General features: G+C 35.5%; 1 protein-coding gene across 1 annotated transcript; it reads left to right on the forward strand.

Moving 5' to 3' along the window:
• The first annotated feature begins 4530 nt into the window (after positions 1–4530).
• LOC112500135 (tobamovirus multiplication protein 1-like) lies at positions 4531–16887 on the forward strand. The gene is made up of 11 exons (XM_025103454.1): positions 4531–4797; positions 10540–10630; positions 10720–10772; positions 11176–11268; positions 11437–11508; positions 11670–11742; positions 11881–11926; positions 12014–12077; positions 15110–15163; positions 15249–15326; positions 16439–16887. Exons 1-11 carry the CDS (start codon positions 4627–4629, stop codon positions 16529–16531), a joined length of 888 nt encoding a protein of 295 aa, XP_024959222.1. The 5' UTR covers positions 4531–4626; the 3' UTR covers positions 16532–16887.
• The last annotated feature ends 1432 nt before the right edge of the window (positions 16888–18319 follow it).

An 18319-nucleotide genomic window follows, 5' to 3' on the forward strand; every position in this document is an offset into this window, starting at 1 on the left:
GTGATGGTTACTTCAAATGTTAGAGTCAATGATTAATGAGCGATACTAGGTAATTTTCATCTCTAAGTTACTTCATTGTATTAAATAAGATGTTAAAAAAAAAAAAAAAAAAAAACAACTGCTTGTTTTTAGGGATGATAATTATATCATCATTTTCAAGTTAATTTGAATGATGGATAATAAAAAAGAACACAATATATTGATTCAGATGATTTCTTCGTTTTCTAGTGTTTTGAATGATATGTTCATTGGTGAACCAGTTCACCTGATGTTCATGTGTGAATGAGAGATATTAATACGCAAATAGTCGGTCAATGGTTCATTAATGAACAATTTCCATGACTACCGAATTCTGTTACTTATCATATAAATGTTCATTGGTGAACTGATAAACCGTTCATAAGTGAAGAAGTAAAATGTCATTGATTTCGGTTTCAAAACGATGAACGAGAGATTTCCGAAAGTTGAAATTGGTCCATAGTAAAAGCTCCTAACCTCTTCCAATTTTACCATGTTAACTATTGTTCGTTGCAACACAACACACGCTCATTTTACTATTATCACAAAAACGTCACCGATGTTTTAATCCGTAAATTAAATAAACTAAATATCATGATTAATTCAAATAGTTAATAAAAAAAAGTTAACAAATGAATCAACCCCTACATTTATAAAATGAATAAATGGGTTGAAAGAACTAACGATATTTAAAACGAGTCAATTACAAATAATGACAACCGACCCTGTTTTAATTTATAATTCGGTAACCGTCAACTATATATAATTATAAAAAGTTTAGTAGTTTGACGGTTTTAACCCTTCAACAATTACAATTCGGTAACCGTCAACATAACCATAATGGTAGACTTCTATAGACAGTAGGTCTGTTAAATGTTTGATATGTCTTGGCATAGACCCAAAATTGTGACTTTTTAGTAATGATTTTTTAAAACAAGAATTAAACCAAAGTATGTTTCAATTATTTCGCATTTTAAGTTTAAAAGAAGCATTCACATCAATAATAATAACAACTGCTTAGGGGGTGTTTGGGATTGCTTATAAAAACTGTTTTTTAACTTATTTCAGTCTAGCACCGGTGATAAGCTGTTTTCTGATGTTTGGATAAGAAAAAAAACTGCTTATACCGGTGCCAAACCGGTAATAAGCTGTTTTTGATAAGTTAATCATTCATAACTTATAAAAAACTGCTTCTTACCAGTTTACAATTTTAACCCTGTTTTATTTAACTCCGGTTTAATACCACATAAGTTAATAAGCACTTTTACAAAAAAAAACACAAGTTGTTTTAAATAAGTGTCTGATGTATCTTATCTTAGACCTGAAAACGAGACTTGTCATAAATGGTGTCCAAAACATAAACCATACAAAGTATGTTTCATCCATTTTCTTTACACTTTGCCCAATATACACGTTTGAAATATTAGTAAAATTCGTATTATTACTTGTTTTACATTTTAAAACATTATAACAAGTAAACGTCACATTCGCATTATTTTCTTTATACTAAAACACATTGTCATAGCGACATCTCATCAACTATTTGCTGTAGAAAATGTATCATGTTGGTAAAAGAGATGGTTATCGACTTGTTGCATTTTTAAAACTCACGCAATTGGTTGCCATTTGTTAAATTAAGGGAGGAGGGGGGGGGGTTTGGGATCGCTTATAAAAACAACTTATTGACTTATTCCGATATGACACCGGTAATAAGCATTTTTGAGTGTTTGGATAAACAACTTATACCCGTGCCAAACCGGTAATAAGGAATTTTTGAAGAAGTTAAATTATTTTAACTTATGGTAAGTTGATAAGTGCTTTTGTAAAAAACCTAAGTTATTTCAAATAAGCAATTCCAAACACCCCCTAAGGATTAATAATATCAGTACAAAGATCGTAGTACTTAATATTAAATAAAGGACTAAAAGTTACACTTTACAATATTAAAGGGCTAGTTATGCAATTCAATCAAAATCTAAGGTTTGTAGTTGAAGAGAATATTGATCAATTTTCGACTTGGTCACTGACCTTTTCCATTTAAACGTAAATCGTCCCTAAAGTTCATTTATTACAAATTTATTCTTTATGTTTGCAAAATACAATGGTTTTTGTCTCTCACACCAACACCATTTTTTTTGGATTAACCAGGATATCCAACCCGTTATGCGAGCTGACTAATCCCAGTGCGACCACCTGCTTTGCAGATAGTTCGAAGTCACCGCATTTGAACCTCCGTGACTACAAAGAATTTTTTATTTCTCATTGGATTTGAACATGTGACCTACTGGTATTTTTGACATTTGGAGCCAAACTCAAACTAATCAGGTACCACCCTTGTGGTTAAATCAAGCTCAAACCAATTTTTTTTTCCTGTTAAATCCATTTTAATGAACGTGGTCATTTTATAAAGAGGGGCATTTTTCTTTGCCTCCTCCAAGTACTTATGCTTGTACTCTACCTTACATAATGGAAATGGTAATTAACAATTCGAAGAGAACTCAGTCATCAAATTAGGTTTAAAATCCACGATCTCTTATATAAGAAAACTCCTAGAAATCAAAATGGGTTATGGATTTTTGAAACCCCCTTCAGGGATTTCAGCTTTTTTGCCTACGACTTAATATGCAATTATGACTTTTGATTATATGAATCCCGTTAAGATTTTCGTCAACATTTGGGCACATAATAGAGACGGGGAGGGGTTGAGGGGAATCGTGGAGATACAGGCTTGGACCCGCAACCTATTCATTTCACACTAGCATAGGAAGAAGGACTTGCTTCCGTGGAATGCAAATCCTTCAAAAGGGCATATTTTTCTTCAACCATTCTCTTTCATCTTTTTCAAACCATCTGCTCCAAGATTTCGCCGAACTTGGCCAAATTTGGTATCTTTTTATCTGTTTTCTTCTTCAAAAGGAAATCCATCTCCATATGTGATGAAATCCATCTATTTTTGTTTAGATTGTTTTGGAGGGTGTGAATATGGGTTGAAGAGGGGGAGTGGAAATAGAGACATAGACGAATGGTGTTGATCACCATTTGCAAGTGGGTCTTCGTAACCGAAGATGGATATTGGTCACCATTTGCGTGTGTCTATTGGTCATGAAAGACGGGTCTTGGCCTATGGGCACTATTTTCGCCCTTATGCTAGATCACCATATTCGTCCCCTGCTCGTTTTCTTCCACACTAACATGACACAATAATATTGTGTGTCAAGTCTGTTGACTTTGGTTTAGGTGAGGGGAAGGGGTGTAGATGGTGGATACAGAGGAAGGATGGGGCAAAGACGTTGATTGGGTTTATAGAGGGTGATTAAGAAGGGTGGGCGAAGATGTGCCTTGGCGGAGTAGAAGATGGTGAATGATTGCGTCCCTATATTAGGAAAGAAAATTTGAACTAACGAACTATCTATACTACCTTATAAACCAGATTTGTCAAATGTCTTAAAGACAATTTTTAATGCACAAAGTACTATACATTTATGCACAAAGTCTTAACAGTCTTAAAAACAACTCATAATGCATTAAGTACTAGTACTTTATGCACAAAGTCTTAAAAACAACTCATAATGCATTAAGTACTAGTACTTTATGCATTAAGTCTTAAAATCTCTTAATCTACAATTAAAATAACATATAATACACGTTACCAATGCAAATTATTACTTTTTCTTTTCATGTTCCCGATATACTTTTGACACATTTCACTCATGCATTCACCCTCTCATACCTCTATGTCTTATCCCCATCCCCCAATGTGAGATTCAAACCGATATTCACCATGAGTTATTAAAAGTTCTATCATTCATCTCCCATTCAATTGCTATAGAACTCTCGGTCTCGCTTTCGATCTCTTGATACTTTACGTTTGGTGTAAATCAAATACATTTGTGGAGTCGTTTAAATATGTTGGATTTTAAACTATCATACAATTTTTTCCATCGATAGACTGTAATTGAAACCATAACTCTTATTTATTCAAATTGTATTAATATGTAAAGACCAATTATAACTCATATCATCGTTCAATATTCTCTAATAAAACCAGTGAAACTTCAAAATAGTTAAAATTCACGGCTCCCGCCACATTGCACGAGTACACAACTAGTTATTTATTAAACTAGATTTGACATAAAAGTTAACTGAACTCAGTGAGAGAGAGGAAAACCGTTAAAATTTTGCAAACAGAGGGAACACATTTACAACGAATGAAAATTAGGGACTATTTTTGTTAAAAAAATAAAGTCAGGGACCAAATCCTAAGTTTACTTTTGGTCTGAAAGTTTTGAGGGTTTTCTTGCCAAATAATGTCGATAAACATTGGGATTGCTTTTTCCAGATAAAAAAAAAAAAACAAATTTAATATCAACATACAAGCTGTATTGCAAACGGTATACGTCATTAAAATATAATCAGCTCTGAATTTAGTAATTATATATCTGAAAAAAGTAATACCTGAACGTTGCCACGATCACACGTGAGGTGTTATGGTCTAAGCGACACGCGTGACTCAACTCAACACCTGCACCCATCTCTGGCTTCATTGTTGTTGGGGGAGAGCTGAAGTTGATCTTCTTGTTTTGATTTGAGTTTCAGTTCGAATTGATAATGGCGTCATCGGCACTGGGAACGGAGAGTTTCGCCGGTTTCGAATATACATCAGCGGGAGGAATCTTCTTGATGCGATGGTGGAATGAGATCGACGGATCGCAACAATGGCAGGAAGGAGTTTTTTATGCTCTCTGTGCTGCTTATGCACTCGTCGCTCTAATTGCTCTGGTATATTTATGATTTTGATCTTATGAGAGGATAAGGTTGAATTTTTGTTTAACCTAAAGTGAATTGTAGTATTGACTTCTATAGGGGCTATAACTTATCTTGTAGTATGAAAAGAAGTTCCGATAGGTAAGTTTTAGAACAGATATAAAGTTAATTCAAATTTGGATTTCGAAAAATGGCCTGTTGGATGGTAATGGTCTAAGTTTATTCTTGATTTTGGAACGGATGCTGTAAGTTTTATGGATTTGTGGCTGTTTGTGTTCAAGGTTAGTTGTGGACCTCGACTACTGCAATCTGAAACAGGTCTACTATTTCTTGGACATGTAGTATCTCTGGATTTTGACAATACTTCACCGTCCAGAAAAGGCTAGATTTTGGCACTAGAATATCGAATGACCTATTTTGTTAAGTTCAATTTTGCCTTGGATTCAGAACTTTTGGAAGAATTCTGTTCTTTTCAACTCCGTGTCTACTAACTACACATGCGAGATGATGTTGATAAATAATTAACAAGATGTATATCAATTAAGTATTAGGTTTTGACATATAAGTGCAAAATCTAGCTGTTTCTTTCCCCTTCGGAACAGAGGGGCTAACGTAACAGTAGGCAATTTCCCAGGGGCCTACTGACAGTCCACTGCACAAGGGGAAATTGTACGTAATTGATAATCTCCTTTTGATCTTATAGAATATTGAGTGAAGAACGTATACAATCTATACACCCATTTAGTGAAGACTTTTGAGGGTGTCACTCTTGATAAAGGATCTTACTCTTTGATTTGGGTTTACTTATCCAAACACTTTTGATTTTTTCTGCTCATCCATATCTATTTGTTGTATCTAATCCTTAAAAATTGGGAGTTAGTTTCCATAATGCTGTAGAGAATACAAGAATTGTGCTTTGAAGTTCCCCAAATCATTCACTACTTTATATCATGGTAACAGAACACATTAAGCTCCCAACTGTTGTTTTTTCTTCTTTTCTTTTTCTCCTCTTCTCATCATGGCAACCAATCCAACTCCCACCATTTGCACCACAAATGAAACTGCAACAAATGCCACTTAAACTTACGTCTACCAACTATTTGTCTTGGAAACTCCGGTTTGAAACCTTTTTTGTTGGCCATGATATATTATGATTCATAGATGGTTCCAAGTTCCAACCCATGTCCAAAACCATCACAAATTCTACACCCCAAAATTCAACCTACTCATTATGGGTTTCCCAAGAGAATTTATCGTCAATGCTATCATCAGATTCACGACTCCCATTTTAATTCTGTTTGTGGCAAAATATGGAACATCGTTCAAGGCATTTTCAATCTTGGCCACTACCTATGGCAAATCTTCCCGTGACAAGACCATCCAAGTTAAAAATCAATTGAAACACAGGATGAAGGGCACCAAAACAATTGTTCAATTCCTACAAAAGGTAAAAGCAAAGGCCATTGAATCGACTCTTCTTGAAGCGCCCTTCGATGACGATGATATTGCAGACGAGGTTCTTGAAACCCATGGAGATGAGCACCCTTCAGGAGCCGTTCAAGCTAGGGACACACCTATCTTCTAAAGATTACTTCATGAGAAGTTGAATTTTGAAGCTACGCTTCAAAACCTTAAACATGAACCAACATTCCCAAATTGGCGTAATCTTCATTAAAACTCACCAAATTTAAACCGAAGCTCCGGTCAACATAACAATTCTAGCAGGCAACATCGCTCATATCTTTGCTATCAATAAACGGCTTCAAATATTACCGTCGTGTTTGTTGATCACTATACCAGATACACATGGGTGTATCTAATTGGACGCAATTCAAGAGTAAAGGATCTTCTCATTCGATACAAGTTCATCCTTTTGGAAATTTGTGATCCCAGGCTTTGCGCCAACTGATCCCATGGAAAATCAGAGACTGTAGGTTTTTCCCACAACCCTGAGGTAAATCTCCTAGTGGCCACGAGCGCAAATGTAGATGGCATGATTCGAACCCAAGTTGACTTGTCTTTATCCACCACACTACCACCCTTATGGTTTACAAGATCCTTTGAAATCACTATTAAAACTATATATTCTGACAACGGCGGGACTTTCTTACCTTAAGAAAGTTTCTTTCATTGAGTGGTATTGTTCACCACACAATACTGCTTCACCCTGCCGAGCACAACGAAAATGCTTCAATTCATATCATATTGGCCACATGCTTGTAGGACAATGGTTTTGTTTAATAAATCGTATGCTTGCACCTATCTTAAACATGTGAACACTTCATACCAAAATCTTTTAGAAGAGCCTTAACTATTCTTAACTTATAATCTTTGGTTTTCTTTGTTACTCTTAGCTTTGACCATACAAAAATCACAAATTGGAATCCAATTCCAAGCTGTGTGTTTCTTGGGTACTCTTCCACTCAAAGTGCATGTTTATATCTTGCTCCAACCACTTAAAAAATTTACTAGTCTAGGCATAAAATTTGTAGAAATTGTTTTCCCATTTACACGTAAAATTTCCCCAAGACCCAATCTAATCAACCCACAATCTCTGCATGGTTCCCCTCCACTACGCATCCAAACCCCTCGCATGTAGTGCTACCCAATATGTTGACGACTAGAAGCAAACCTTAATAGTTTCCAACTTTTGCAAACACAACCTTACAACCTTCCACCACACATGCTACTAGACACTCGGACACAACCGCTCCACCTTCTAGAACTTAATTACGCAACACACCAAGATGGTGAGGGTAAAGACAATATCCACAAACCTATTGGAAAAATACATCTTTTACTCAAATGACCCAAAACATTGAACCAACCATTGTAAAACAATCTCTTAAAGATTTGTAGTGGGGCAAGGAATGTTAGATGAATTTGATGCTCTTCTAAAGAATGGGACTTGGAAAGTTGTTCTCACTTAGATCACAACCTAGTTGGATGTAAATGGATTCGGGATTGAAAGAAAACCTGAAAGTTATTTTAACATGTACAAAGCAAGATTGGTGGTGAAAGGATTTCATGAACACCCAGGAGTTGATTTTCATGAGATATTCAGTATCGTTGTAAGATCAACCATTGTTAGAATCATGCCAAATCTTGCTGTAACCAAGGGCTGGAATTTGCGACAATTGGATGTCAACAATGCATTCTTGTAATGAGGGTTATACAAAAGTGGTTTTACTACAAGGATTTGTAGATAAAGTCAAACCGTCATGTGCACAAGCTAAGCAAAGCCATTTATGGACTTCGATAGGCCCGAGAGCATTGTATCATGAACTTCAAACCTTTCCTTTTCAATATGGGTTTCAAAAACTCTATCAGACACACTCCTTTTTTATGTTCAAAGATGGAAACAATATCATGTAAACGAGTGTTTACGTTGACCTGATTCTAATGGGCAACAACAATCAATGATCAACGAATTTGTGTAACTCTTGGCCAACATGTTTTCTCTCAAGGATCTTGGCTCATTGTCATACTTTTTTGTGGAAGGGTGTCCAGAGCTATGCCTAGACTAATCCCGACAAATTGTGACTGCAAGAAAATCAACCTTGATAAACTGGTCACAATTGTTGTGTGTGCCTAGAATCGAACCTTGGGCAAATGGGATATTCCATCACGTCCCCCAAGGCCTTAACCACTATGCCATAACCCTTGTTTCTAGGAATTGAAATCATCCTCGGTCAAAAAGGGATTCTTTTATCTCGGTGGTGCTACTTCTTGGAGCTCCATGATCATACAAAGTCGCTAGAGGAAAAAACCATCCCATACACCTCTATCCATAACAATTCAACTCACATTTCATAGTGGTAATGAGCTTGAAAATGCAAACGATATTGATCAATTTTAGGTAGCCTTCAATATCGTCTCTTCAGTTGACTAGATTTTTGCCTTTATCTGCAAAAGTTGTCACAATTTATGTACCACCCCACCATAGATCATTGAACATGTGTGAAATGCCTACCGAGATACTTTCAGGTACAATAAATGAAGGTATTCAACCATATCATTACTCCTATCTCACGCTACATGCTTTTTTGATGTAGATTGGGGACGAAAGATAATTTCTCCTCAATATGAGCTTATATAGTCCAATTTCTTGGAGCTAAAAAAAGCAACAAATTATGGCCAGATCATCCATAGAAGCCGAATACCGGTCAACAAATACAATAAAGGAGGTCAAATGTATCTGCTCATTAATGTTTGAATTACATCTCAGGGTGCCTTCTTGTCCTGTCATATATTGCGATTTGCGACTATGTTGACGCAACCCATCTATGCTCTAATACTATGTTCCACTCAAGGATGAAATACGTAGCCATTGATCTTCACTTCATTTTCATGAGCATGTTCAAAGTGTCACCTTGTGAGTTGCACATGTTTCGTCCACTGATGAACTCGCGGATTCTCTTACAAAGCCTTGCCATGAACATGATTTCTTATCTAATGAGCAAGATTGGACCATCTTCGAGAGGTCCCTCTTGAGGGGGCATGATAAAGGATCCTCCTCATTGATTCGCTTTCTTAGGTTTACTCATCCCACACTTTTGAATCTTTCTACTTATCCAAATTTGTTTGTTCTATCTAATCTTTAGAATTAGGAGTGTTAGTTTCCATCTCTTTGTATATATATTTTTGCCGTAGCAAATACAAGAATTGGGCTTGAAGTTCCCCAAATCATTCACTTTTATATGAACTCCCATCAAATCACGAATAATTGAAAGTGCCTTGCCCCTTCTAATTTTGGAGATGCATTTTTCTTCTTTCGAACCAAAGAGTCATTTTTATGTTACAACATTGGTGGGGAGATTAATTTGGAACAAGAGGGAACCAAAGTACTGCAGCTTTATATTAAAATAGCAACCGCTTTTGAGCATTATCAATTTAGACATAACATGAATAGAGGTCAATTTATGGATTCAGAAATTTAGAGCTGTTTGATTGTTACATGCATATTGTAGTTATAATTTTGGAATAGAGGGAGTACTATGTTATGATTTGTGGTTGTTTGGGGAGACCATTTATTGGGGATTCCGGGGTCTTCATAGAAACAACCGCTCTATACTTTAGGGTAGAGGTCAAGTCAGTATACATCATACCCCCACCCTACCTTCGGATGTGATATACTGGGTTCATTTGGTTCGGTGTGATTTGATTTATTCATTGTGGATCGCAACTAAACTGAAATACCGTTATGGGTTATTGGCTAGGTAATATGACTCTGATTTTAATACACAATATATCTTGCCTTACACTAGATACTGTATGGAGGCATGGTGTTTGTTTCCTAACATGGAATAGATAAAATGTATTTTGAAGTCCTGAACACCACTAATGGAATATTTACTTGCTAATATAACCAGGGTTTTCATTACACAAACCCATCTGATAGTTGATATGCCAATCCGAACTTGTAGCTTTTCTCTGATTTAAAGCATGAGTAACCAGGCTTATAGTTTCATAGCTGGAATATCCAAATGGATGCTGTACTTTTCACATCTACATGTTTGTCATTGAAATCCCAACTGAATAATTATGCATTTTAAAGGTCAAGGGTATACACAGGGACAGCTATTCTCTCTCTATTTTGACATTATGTTTTTTATGTCCATGTCCAGCGTAGCAACATTTTCATGCCAACCTAATACTCTAGGACACTCTGCTGTAAAATCACTGGAAGATTAATCTGTTCATCCTTGATGAAATTTTGTTTGCTGCTTAAGCAGATGATTATCTCTGAATATGCAGGTGCAACTTGTACGTATTCAATTGAGAGTACCAGAATATGGTTGGACAACTCAAAAGGTTTTCCACTTGATGAATTTTGTGGTCAATGGATGTAAGGTTGCTACTGATTTTCATCATTTTTGCATCCTTGAATATCTGCCAGTCTTTTTGATTCTTGTGCATTCATATACCTTTCCACAGTAAGGGCCGTTGAGTTTGGATTTTACTGGAGCGTTTTTCACAACAAGCCAAAAGTAAGTTACTCTGTTGCATCTTCATTGACTTCACTTAAGTCAGTGCTTGTTAGATATGGGTTGCATAGCCAAGATGTATTAAATTGCAACCGGTATGTGTTTATCAAGAAGTATCTTCTAGAATAATCTTTTCTTCTCTAGTAATGGGAAAAGTAAACAATTATTTCTTATGCTAAATGATTCATTTCGCCCATTTTCTCCCTTTTTTAATCCCCAATTATTCTTACGTGGTAATTTGACCACTCACAAAATGAAATGAGAAATGGTTTAAATGAACAAGAGATTCTTGTTGATGGCACATTGAATCTTGTTTTTGTTAAGGAACTCTTTGCTAAAAGTTACCTCTCAGGTCTCTCACTCTCTGGTGGCAATTGGTTTAACGTTAGTACCTTGATACCTGCAGGTATTGGATATGATACTTTTGGATCTTCCTGGTCTTCTATTTTTCTCGACGTACACACTACTTGTATTATTCTGGGCTGAGATATACCACCAGGTACTCACCATAAGAAGCTTCCGTATATATTTTTACTTTAACCAGCAAAAAAATTATAATTCATATGCATGTTTTAGTTGGTATCATCAGTTCATGAGTGGTATATATAAACCGTCACATTTTGATAGTTCAGTTGATGTCAATCTGGTTCTTTTTTCTGAATATCAGGCAAGAAGTCTTCCTGCTGATAGACTCAGACCTGCATATTTCATCGTCAATGGACTCGTATACTTCCTTCAGGTAGCACAAACACGTCCTTGCTAAATTTTCCATTTGTAAGAGGGTGGTCGGGAGTAGGTGGTGGTAGCGAAGCAAAATATTTTTCCAGGGAAAGGAGAATGTAAACCTTTAGATTAGCAGTTTTACTTCTGAACTATATTCTAATTGTTTTTGAACTCCAGGTGTGTATCTGGATATATATGAGATTCAGCAAAGGTGCTGTTGCTGTGGAGGTTGCTGAACTCTTCTTTTCAGGTAAGAAGGTGGTTCAGCAGTGGCCTCAAATTTGATTGATGTGTATTTATGATTGAAAGTGCATCATCTGTTAGATTTTTACTGCTGCATTTGACATGATTATCATTATTGAAGCCAATAGTGTAATGGTGTATGCAGTTATCTCGCTTTGTGCTGCTCTGGGATTCATTATATATGGCGGGAGGTAGTGGCTCCAAATTTTGGCCATTTATTGCTCAATGCTGTGAGGAAACCAATTTTATCTATTTACAATGTTTGTTTCTTCTGAAAGGTTGTTTGTCATGCTTCGGCGCTTCCCAATTGAATCTAGAGGCCGCCAAAAAAAGCTACATGAGGTTATATCTATGTTCCCTCTTGGTCCTTTTGATGTTGGAGCTTGTTACCAAGTAAATAGGAAAGTTAAATGTTTATTGTACATTGTCTAATAATGTTCAGTCCCATCCATTTCTGCATATGTGTTATCATTTCATTTGCAAATATAATTTGATAGAGACTGGATGTTGCCTTTTAAATAAAAATCGTAGTTGGTGACCTTCATCTAGTGTCAACATTGATAAGTTCTTGAGAACTGACCATCTTGGTAAATTGGTGAGGCCCCATTTGCAAATCCTTTTAATTTGGTTATTTGAAGCTTTTAGGATTGGTTCAGCCCCTTCTCTTTCTGTTGACTTGCATGGATCGTTAGGTTCCTGGTTTGAAGATTTTCCTCCCCTTTCTTACTATGTACTTGAAAAACAGTTTGTGATGAATATGTGGAAATAATACTAGACATCATGAGATTAAAAAAGACAATTGCCTAGTCCCTGTTATTTATTCGTCTATCTATTGGCGTCTTTCTGTTTTAAACTTTATTTTTATGTAATCGAATAGAGAACTTAAATTCTTGCAATTTTGAGAGATTCTACCCAGTGTTTGCCTGTTAGGTTGTTGTCCTAGGGGTTATTTAACAGCATAGATGGGCAGTAGTTTAAGACAGCTAGTAATCGTTAGTTCATTACATGGTATTGGTAACTTCGAGTTTGATCCATAAATTTATTTCATTTTGTGGCTTGTGCTATTGAGGAGCATTTTAGATATTTGACCAACACGAAACATTTTCTTGATTTGTTTGTGAAATAGTTTTACCATAAAAATATTATTTTGACCATGCTTTAATTTAATTAAATGTTCCCCCCGTCGCATTCACAAGAAAAAAATAAATAAATAATATGTACCTAGTCCATCCAGAAAAAGAAATTGTCCACCTTCCATTTTGCAAGTTCAACTTGGTACCTTCCAAACTGAATTGATCCAGATATCTTTAATTTTGCATACTTAAAATGCTTGTTTACATTATTAGCAGTTGGCAGGATCTTGTCTATAGTAGCTGCTTACCAAAATCGTAGTCGCACAAATCTGCATTTAATAATTCTTTACCATGTGCATTGTACAATGTGTGCATCACACAGATCTGCATAAATTCATTACCATGTGTTTTATATAACGTGTGCATGAGTGACTGCTTTCCATAATCATGGGCGGATCTATGATGTTGTAGGGGGCACTTGCCCCCAACAAAAAACTCGACTGAAGTTTAGCTAAAATTCGTATGATGCCCCCAGCTCCTAAGGTTCAAACTCAACTGAAGTCATCTTATTTATCTTATTTTGTTTGTTATATTGCTATTTGTTTGAACAACCACTATTTTTTTTGTTCTTTACCAACTTTCTTTTTAGCATTTTATTTTTATAGATCGATATTTATTATTTTTTGCTAATAATTAGTGTTCTATTTGTTAGTTGTTATTCGATTTGGGTTCTTGAGTTTGTTATTTAATTTTGGATTTGTTGTTTATTTTTGATTTATTGGTTTTTGGCTATCTGATTTCTTCTAACTGAATTTTATTTCTTGGATTCTCGCCCTCTAATTTTTTGCTACCAACAATTAATTTATATGTTTATTTGACTATTAAGAATTCTGATTTACCTTTCACTAGGTTTGTTATAAATTAGTTTAACGCCAAATGTCAACATGCTTTTTCTATTACAAATTGGTTTAGTGGTTTGTTCTAGGGGTGTTCAAATTTATGTACAAACTGCATAACCCGTCCACTCCACACCAAAACTTGCGGTTTAGAACTTTTGCGGTATGATTTGTGGTTTGTATTTTCTTATATCACACTATGTGATTTGGTTTGCTGGTTCGAATTACTCAAAATGCGGTTTAATTCGCACTGCACCACATATTAATTCCTATTACTTATTTTATATATATATATATATATATATAATTATGTCTTATATTTTATGGAATAAAAATGATTTATTAAGACTAATTAAACTACTGATAGTCTAGTAAGCCAATAACTATAAAATATCATCCTAAGTACCACCCAAATTTGCAAACTTTTGAGCATTAGTCCTTTAAACTTTTTTTGAATCTTGTGTATTGTAAGTTTATTAGTTATTATGATTAAAAGTATAAAACTTAGTCAGTTAAGTTTTTTTCATTTATCTAACTTACAAAGTTGGGTACAAACCATTAATAAATCGTGACCAAAATTCAGTGTTTTCTCTTTATTAATTAGACTAGTAAATTAGTTATTTAGGTAAAAACCGCATAAACCGCCAAAGTTTTGTGCGCATGCACGATTTGATTGTGGTTTGAAAAATTGTTCAAACCGTTCATGCAGTTTGGTTTGCAGTTTTGGCTCTAAACCAAACCAAACCAAACCGCACCGCACTGCACTGCACTGCGGGCACCCCTAGTTTGTTCCTCTAGCTATCCGGTCCATTATGAATCACTCGAATTTTAATACATATATGTAATGTATTCACTTGCTCAGTTTAATCGAGATAGTAAAAAAAATTAACCGAAAACCAAACCGAATAAGTTATCATTATTGGGTTAATCAAACCGTTTAATTTTGAATAAACCCGAAACCATCTTGCTTCGGATTAATTATCGGGTTTGGAAAATTTTAGACCTCTAAGTATGCCCCCAATGATGAAAGTTTCTTGATCCGTCACTGTCCATAATTGGCTAGCATTCACTTGCCATGTGCTTAATATATCATTTTTCTTACATATTTCCAAAATAGATTTGTTAGAACTTAAGGTTAAATAAAACTCCATCATCAGTCGAAATCCATACTTGGACGAAGGTGGTAGAAAAAAAAATAACTATGCATGTACTCTACTGGGAGTCGTCCCATCTTTAGAGAAAACCAAAACATGCTTAAAAAGGACAAAATTTGTTGCACATCGTATATTAATCTTGCTTTGACACAATATGGCATGCATTGGAACTAAAAATGATTTGACCATTGCCTTTTGTCGATGATGAAGAGTTTATGGCTCAAACCATTGTGTGCTTTCCTTTTTGACAGGTGGGATTTGTGACAGGAATTTGCTGCACATGTTTCTTGATAAGATGTGTGATGGTAAGCTCCAATTGTTCAAAGCATGCATCCACCTATAGTTTCCGTTACTTTCGCCTGCAATAACCGTATTTATTTTGTACAATAGGTTGCCGTTGCTGCATTTAACAAGGATGCCGATATTCATGTTCTTTCTCATCCCATCCTTGATCTTGTCTACTACCTGGTAATTTTACGTTACATTTCGCATCAGGATACTGAATTCATTGGTTTAAGAAGAATAACTTGTTTTGCTTATTGACTGTTAACAAGAAAAGTCATTATTAATACAACATTAGATAGCAGTAGGGAGAGTTGGAAATAGGTCTAAGGGTGAGTGGTGAGACTTGAGATTTGGAACCATAGAGGTAACATGATCACAAGGTCAAAAATGCGTGTGCATCTACTGTTATGCCTTGTTTCTTCGAAGTCTTGGTAAACCTTGTAAGTTTGAGTTTTCTTGGGCCAATTGGGATTTTCCTCACTGTTATCTTCAGGGCCCCATAGGATATTAGGATTAGTCGAAGTGCGCACAAGCTGGTCCAGAACCCATGTTTACCGCACAAAAGGTGAGTAGATCAGGGAGTAAAGTTTGTTTTGACAAACCTTTGGCAATTAGTGGGCAACCCACTACTCTAGTTACCTTAGAGCGTGCCCAACTCGTTATATGTGCCAAATGCCATGATCCTTGCTCGAAATTGGGTAGGTGTCACGATCGCATCCTGTGGATAGAGAATGAGGTTAAAGAATTTGGGCTGGTAGAACATTACAACTATAGATTACTTCTGTCAAGTGTATAGATTCTCATCACCTGCCTTTTTCTTGAGGTGGTTGTCCTTGTGAAATTAACATAAGTTTGTTAGAACTCGTAACTCATGACCAGATTGCATCATATCTCTTCAATATATGTTGGAACCTCACTGCTTTCCTTAAAAGCTCTTTCGGGGAGTAATCTAATGGGGTCTTGATATTCTAACATGGTATCAGAGCCAACATCTAGTCGTCTACCACTCTAGGAGACGACACTGTGGTGAAATCTATACTTGTCTAGCCCCCTCTCGACACTCGGAGACAATCCGTGCACGTCTAGCCTCTGTTTTTTTTTTTGTTTGGGGGGGGGGGGGGTGTTAAGAGTCCTACATCAGCTGGACGTGGACCATTTATCCTCGATATATGTTGGGACCTCCCTTCTCTCCTCAAGGGTTCTTAATGGAAGTAATCTAACGGGTTTCCAACATATTCTCAGTATACGGTTTCTTTAATCTAACGACATATTTTGGTGTTTCCTTGTTTATACAGATAGTAGAGATCGTCCCTTCTGCTCTTGTGCTTTTCATTCTGAGAAAACTGCCTCCAAGACGGGTTTCGGATCATTATCATCCAATCAAATAATGAAAATTTCGGATCGATGAGTCCTCTTTCCACGTAAATCCCTTCAACGGTGCAAATGTCCTTGTTCATTCATGTGTGTTCCTTTGCTCATGAGAATAAGATTCCCATCTTCAGATGTATGTCTTGCCAACAGCATGGCCAATAGACAGGAACTTGTTGCCGGGTATTTTTGTAACTTTTTCTGGTCGAGATCTTAATCCATTAATCTGAAAAGTAAGTTCTTCAAGTTAGACAAATCAAATTAGTGAATTATTAAGAATAGATTTAGTTTTTGACATAGCGGGTGTTATTTGGATGTAAAATAATCACACGACTCGGTTCGTTATAAAATTTGTGTCGACATGTTTTGGTATAAATGTTTTGAGAGATTACATATGAGGTATTACAATGAAGGCTTTTAAGTGCGTAACACAAAATAAGAATCAAATCAAGGTACGTTGCATTTTATATGGTCCGTCTTAAACAATAATGATCGGGTTCAAAGCCAGTTCCAAAACGTGAACGGGGGACTGGATTGATGATAAAATAGAATCCTGGGTTGTAAACAGTGATTCGATTGATGATGACCTTGGACATATAATAGTTCCGAATCGAATCTCTTTAGAAAGATCTTCTGTCTCTTGGTAGCCGACTCCTGTCCCTTTACGAAACTTTCGTTATCGGGTTAGCCATACACTTCACATGTTTCTAGCGATTCACATGGCATCATCATATGCACTGGGCTTGGTAAATAGTCGTTTGTCCAATTATGATCTTATCGGTTATATATTGTCGGTTATGGGTTCTTTGTAAATGGTCTTTGTTTTGTTTGTGACCGGATATTGGATTTTGGACATTTTTGTACATCTTCACAAATATGATAACGGTTCGAGACGAGTGTTTTGAACACCGATTCAGAGACGGAGAGAATTGTGACATGTTCAGGTGCATCACTTTGTCATTTTCAGCATTCTTTTGTTGGTTTGAATTGTGATTCGGTAACGTTGTTTACTCCTACGTTTTAAACCAGTATTGTATTGTTATCGGTTTTTTTGAAAGTTTGGATGAAAAATGGCGTTTGTAAAGGAGCTTTATATGATGAGAGAGATGATTCTTTTAATTCTTTTTCAACAATGAGATTTAGGGGACGTTTATTAAACACTTACCCAGTAAGTGATTACAGGGTAATTTTTCTTACCGGATGTACATGAATCATGATAAGAGTCAAAAATTTTACCCGATAAGAATAATGATAAAAATGGAGAGTCTTGCTCGGTAAGTGAATGTAACGACTCTTATCCGGATAAGTGCTTACTTGGTAAATTATTGCATATGATACCACCTTAATGTACTACAATCTTACCCGGTAAAATAAATTATATTGTTGACTCCTAACGTTAAACGCTTACCGAGTAAGTATTTAGGTAAACGGCCCCTTAATGTATTATTATTTTACATATAGTTTTTTTGAGTAAATTACACCATTGATCAATCCTATCGACAACCCTTAATATACATTGTATTTTTATTTTTTTACATAATGTATTCTTAAATTATTCTTTATTAATATATTGTATTTTAAAAAAATTATCTATTATATTAATAGGTAATCTTTTAGTTAGAATTAAGTTGATATAATACAAGTTAACAGGTTTTCATGTCATATCATTGTCCATATAGAATGTCCATGTATAATATATAGCTGATGTGACATTTTTTATTACAACATTGTATTTTCAAAATTACCTTATTATATGAAGGACCCAGATTTCAATTTATGATACCAGGTTTGTAATACCTCATTTCTAT

This window comes from Cynara cardunculus (assembly GCF_001531365.2).
Source record: "Cynara cardunculus var. scolymus isolate 2C chromosome LG 17, CcrdV1, whole genome shotgun sequence".
Taxonomy (NCBI): Eukaryota; Viridiplantae; Streptophyta; class Magnoliopsida; order Asterales; family Asteraceae; genus Cynara; species Cynara cardunculus.

Bases quoted from the DNA above. Each gene is read 5' to 3' on its own strand.
- LOC112500135 (XM_025103454.1), top strand. From the start codon at position 4,627: ATGGCGTCATCGGCACTGGGAACGGAGAGTTTCGCCGGTTTCGAATAT. The intron at 10,631-10,719 runs GTAAGGTTGCTA...ACCTTTCCACAG, and splicing joins GAATTTTGTGGTCAATGGAT to TAAGGGCCGTTGAGTTTGGA. The intron at 11,743-11,880 runs GTAAGAAGGTGG...TGGTGTATGCAG, and splicing joins TGCTGAACTCTTCTTTTCAG to TTATCTCGCTTTGTGCTGCT.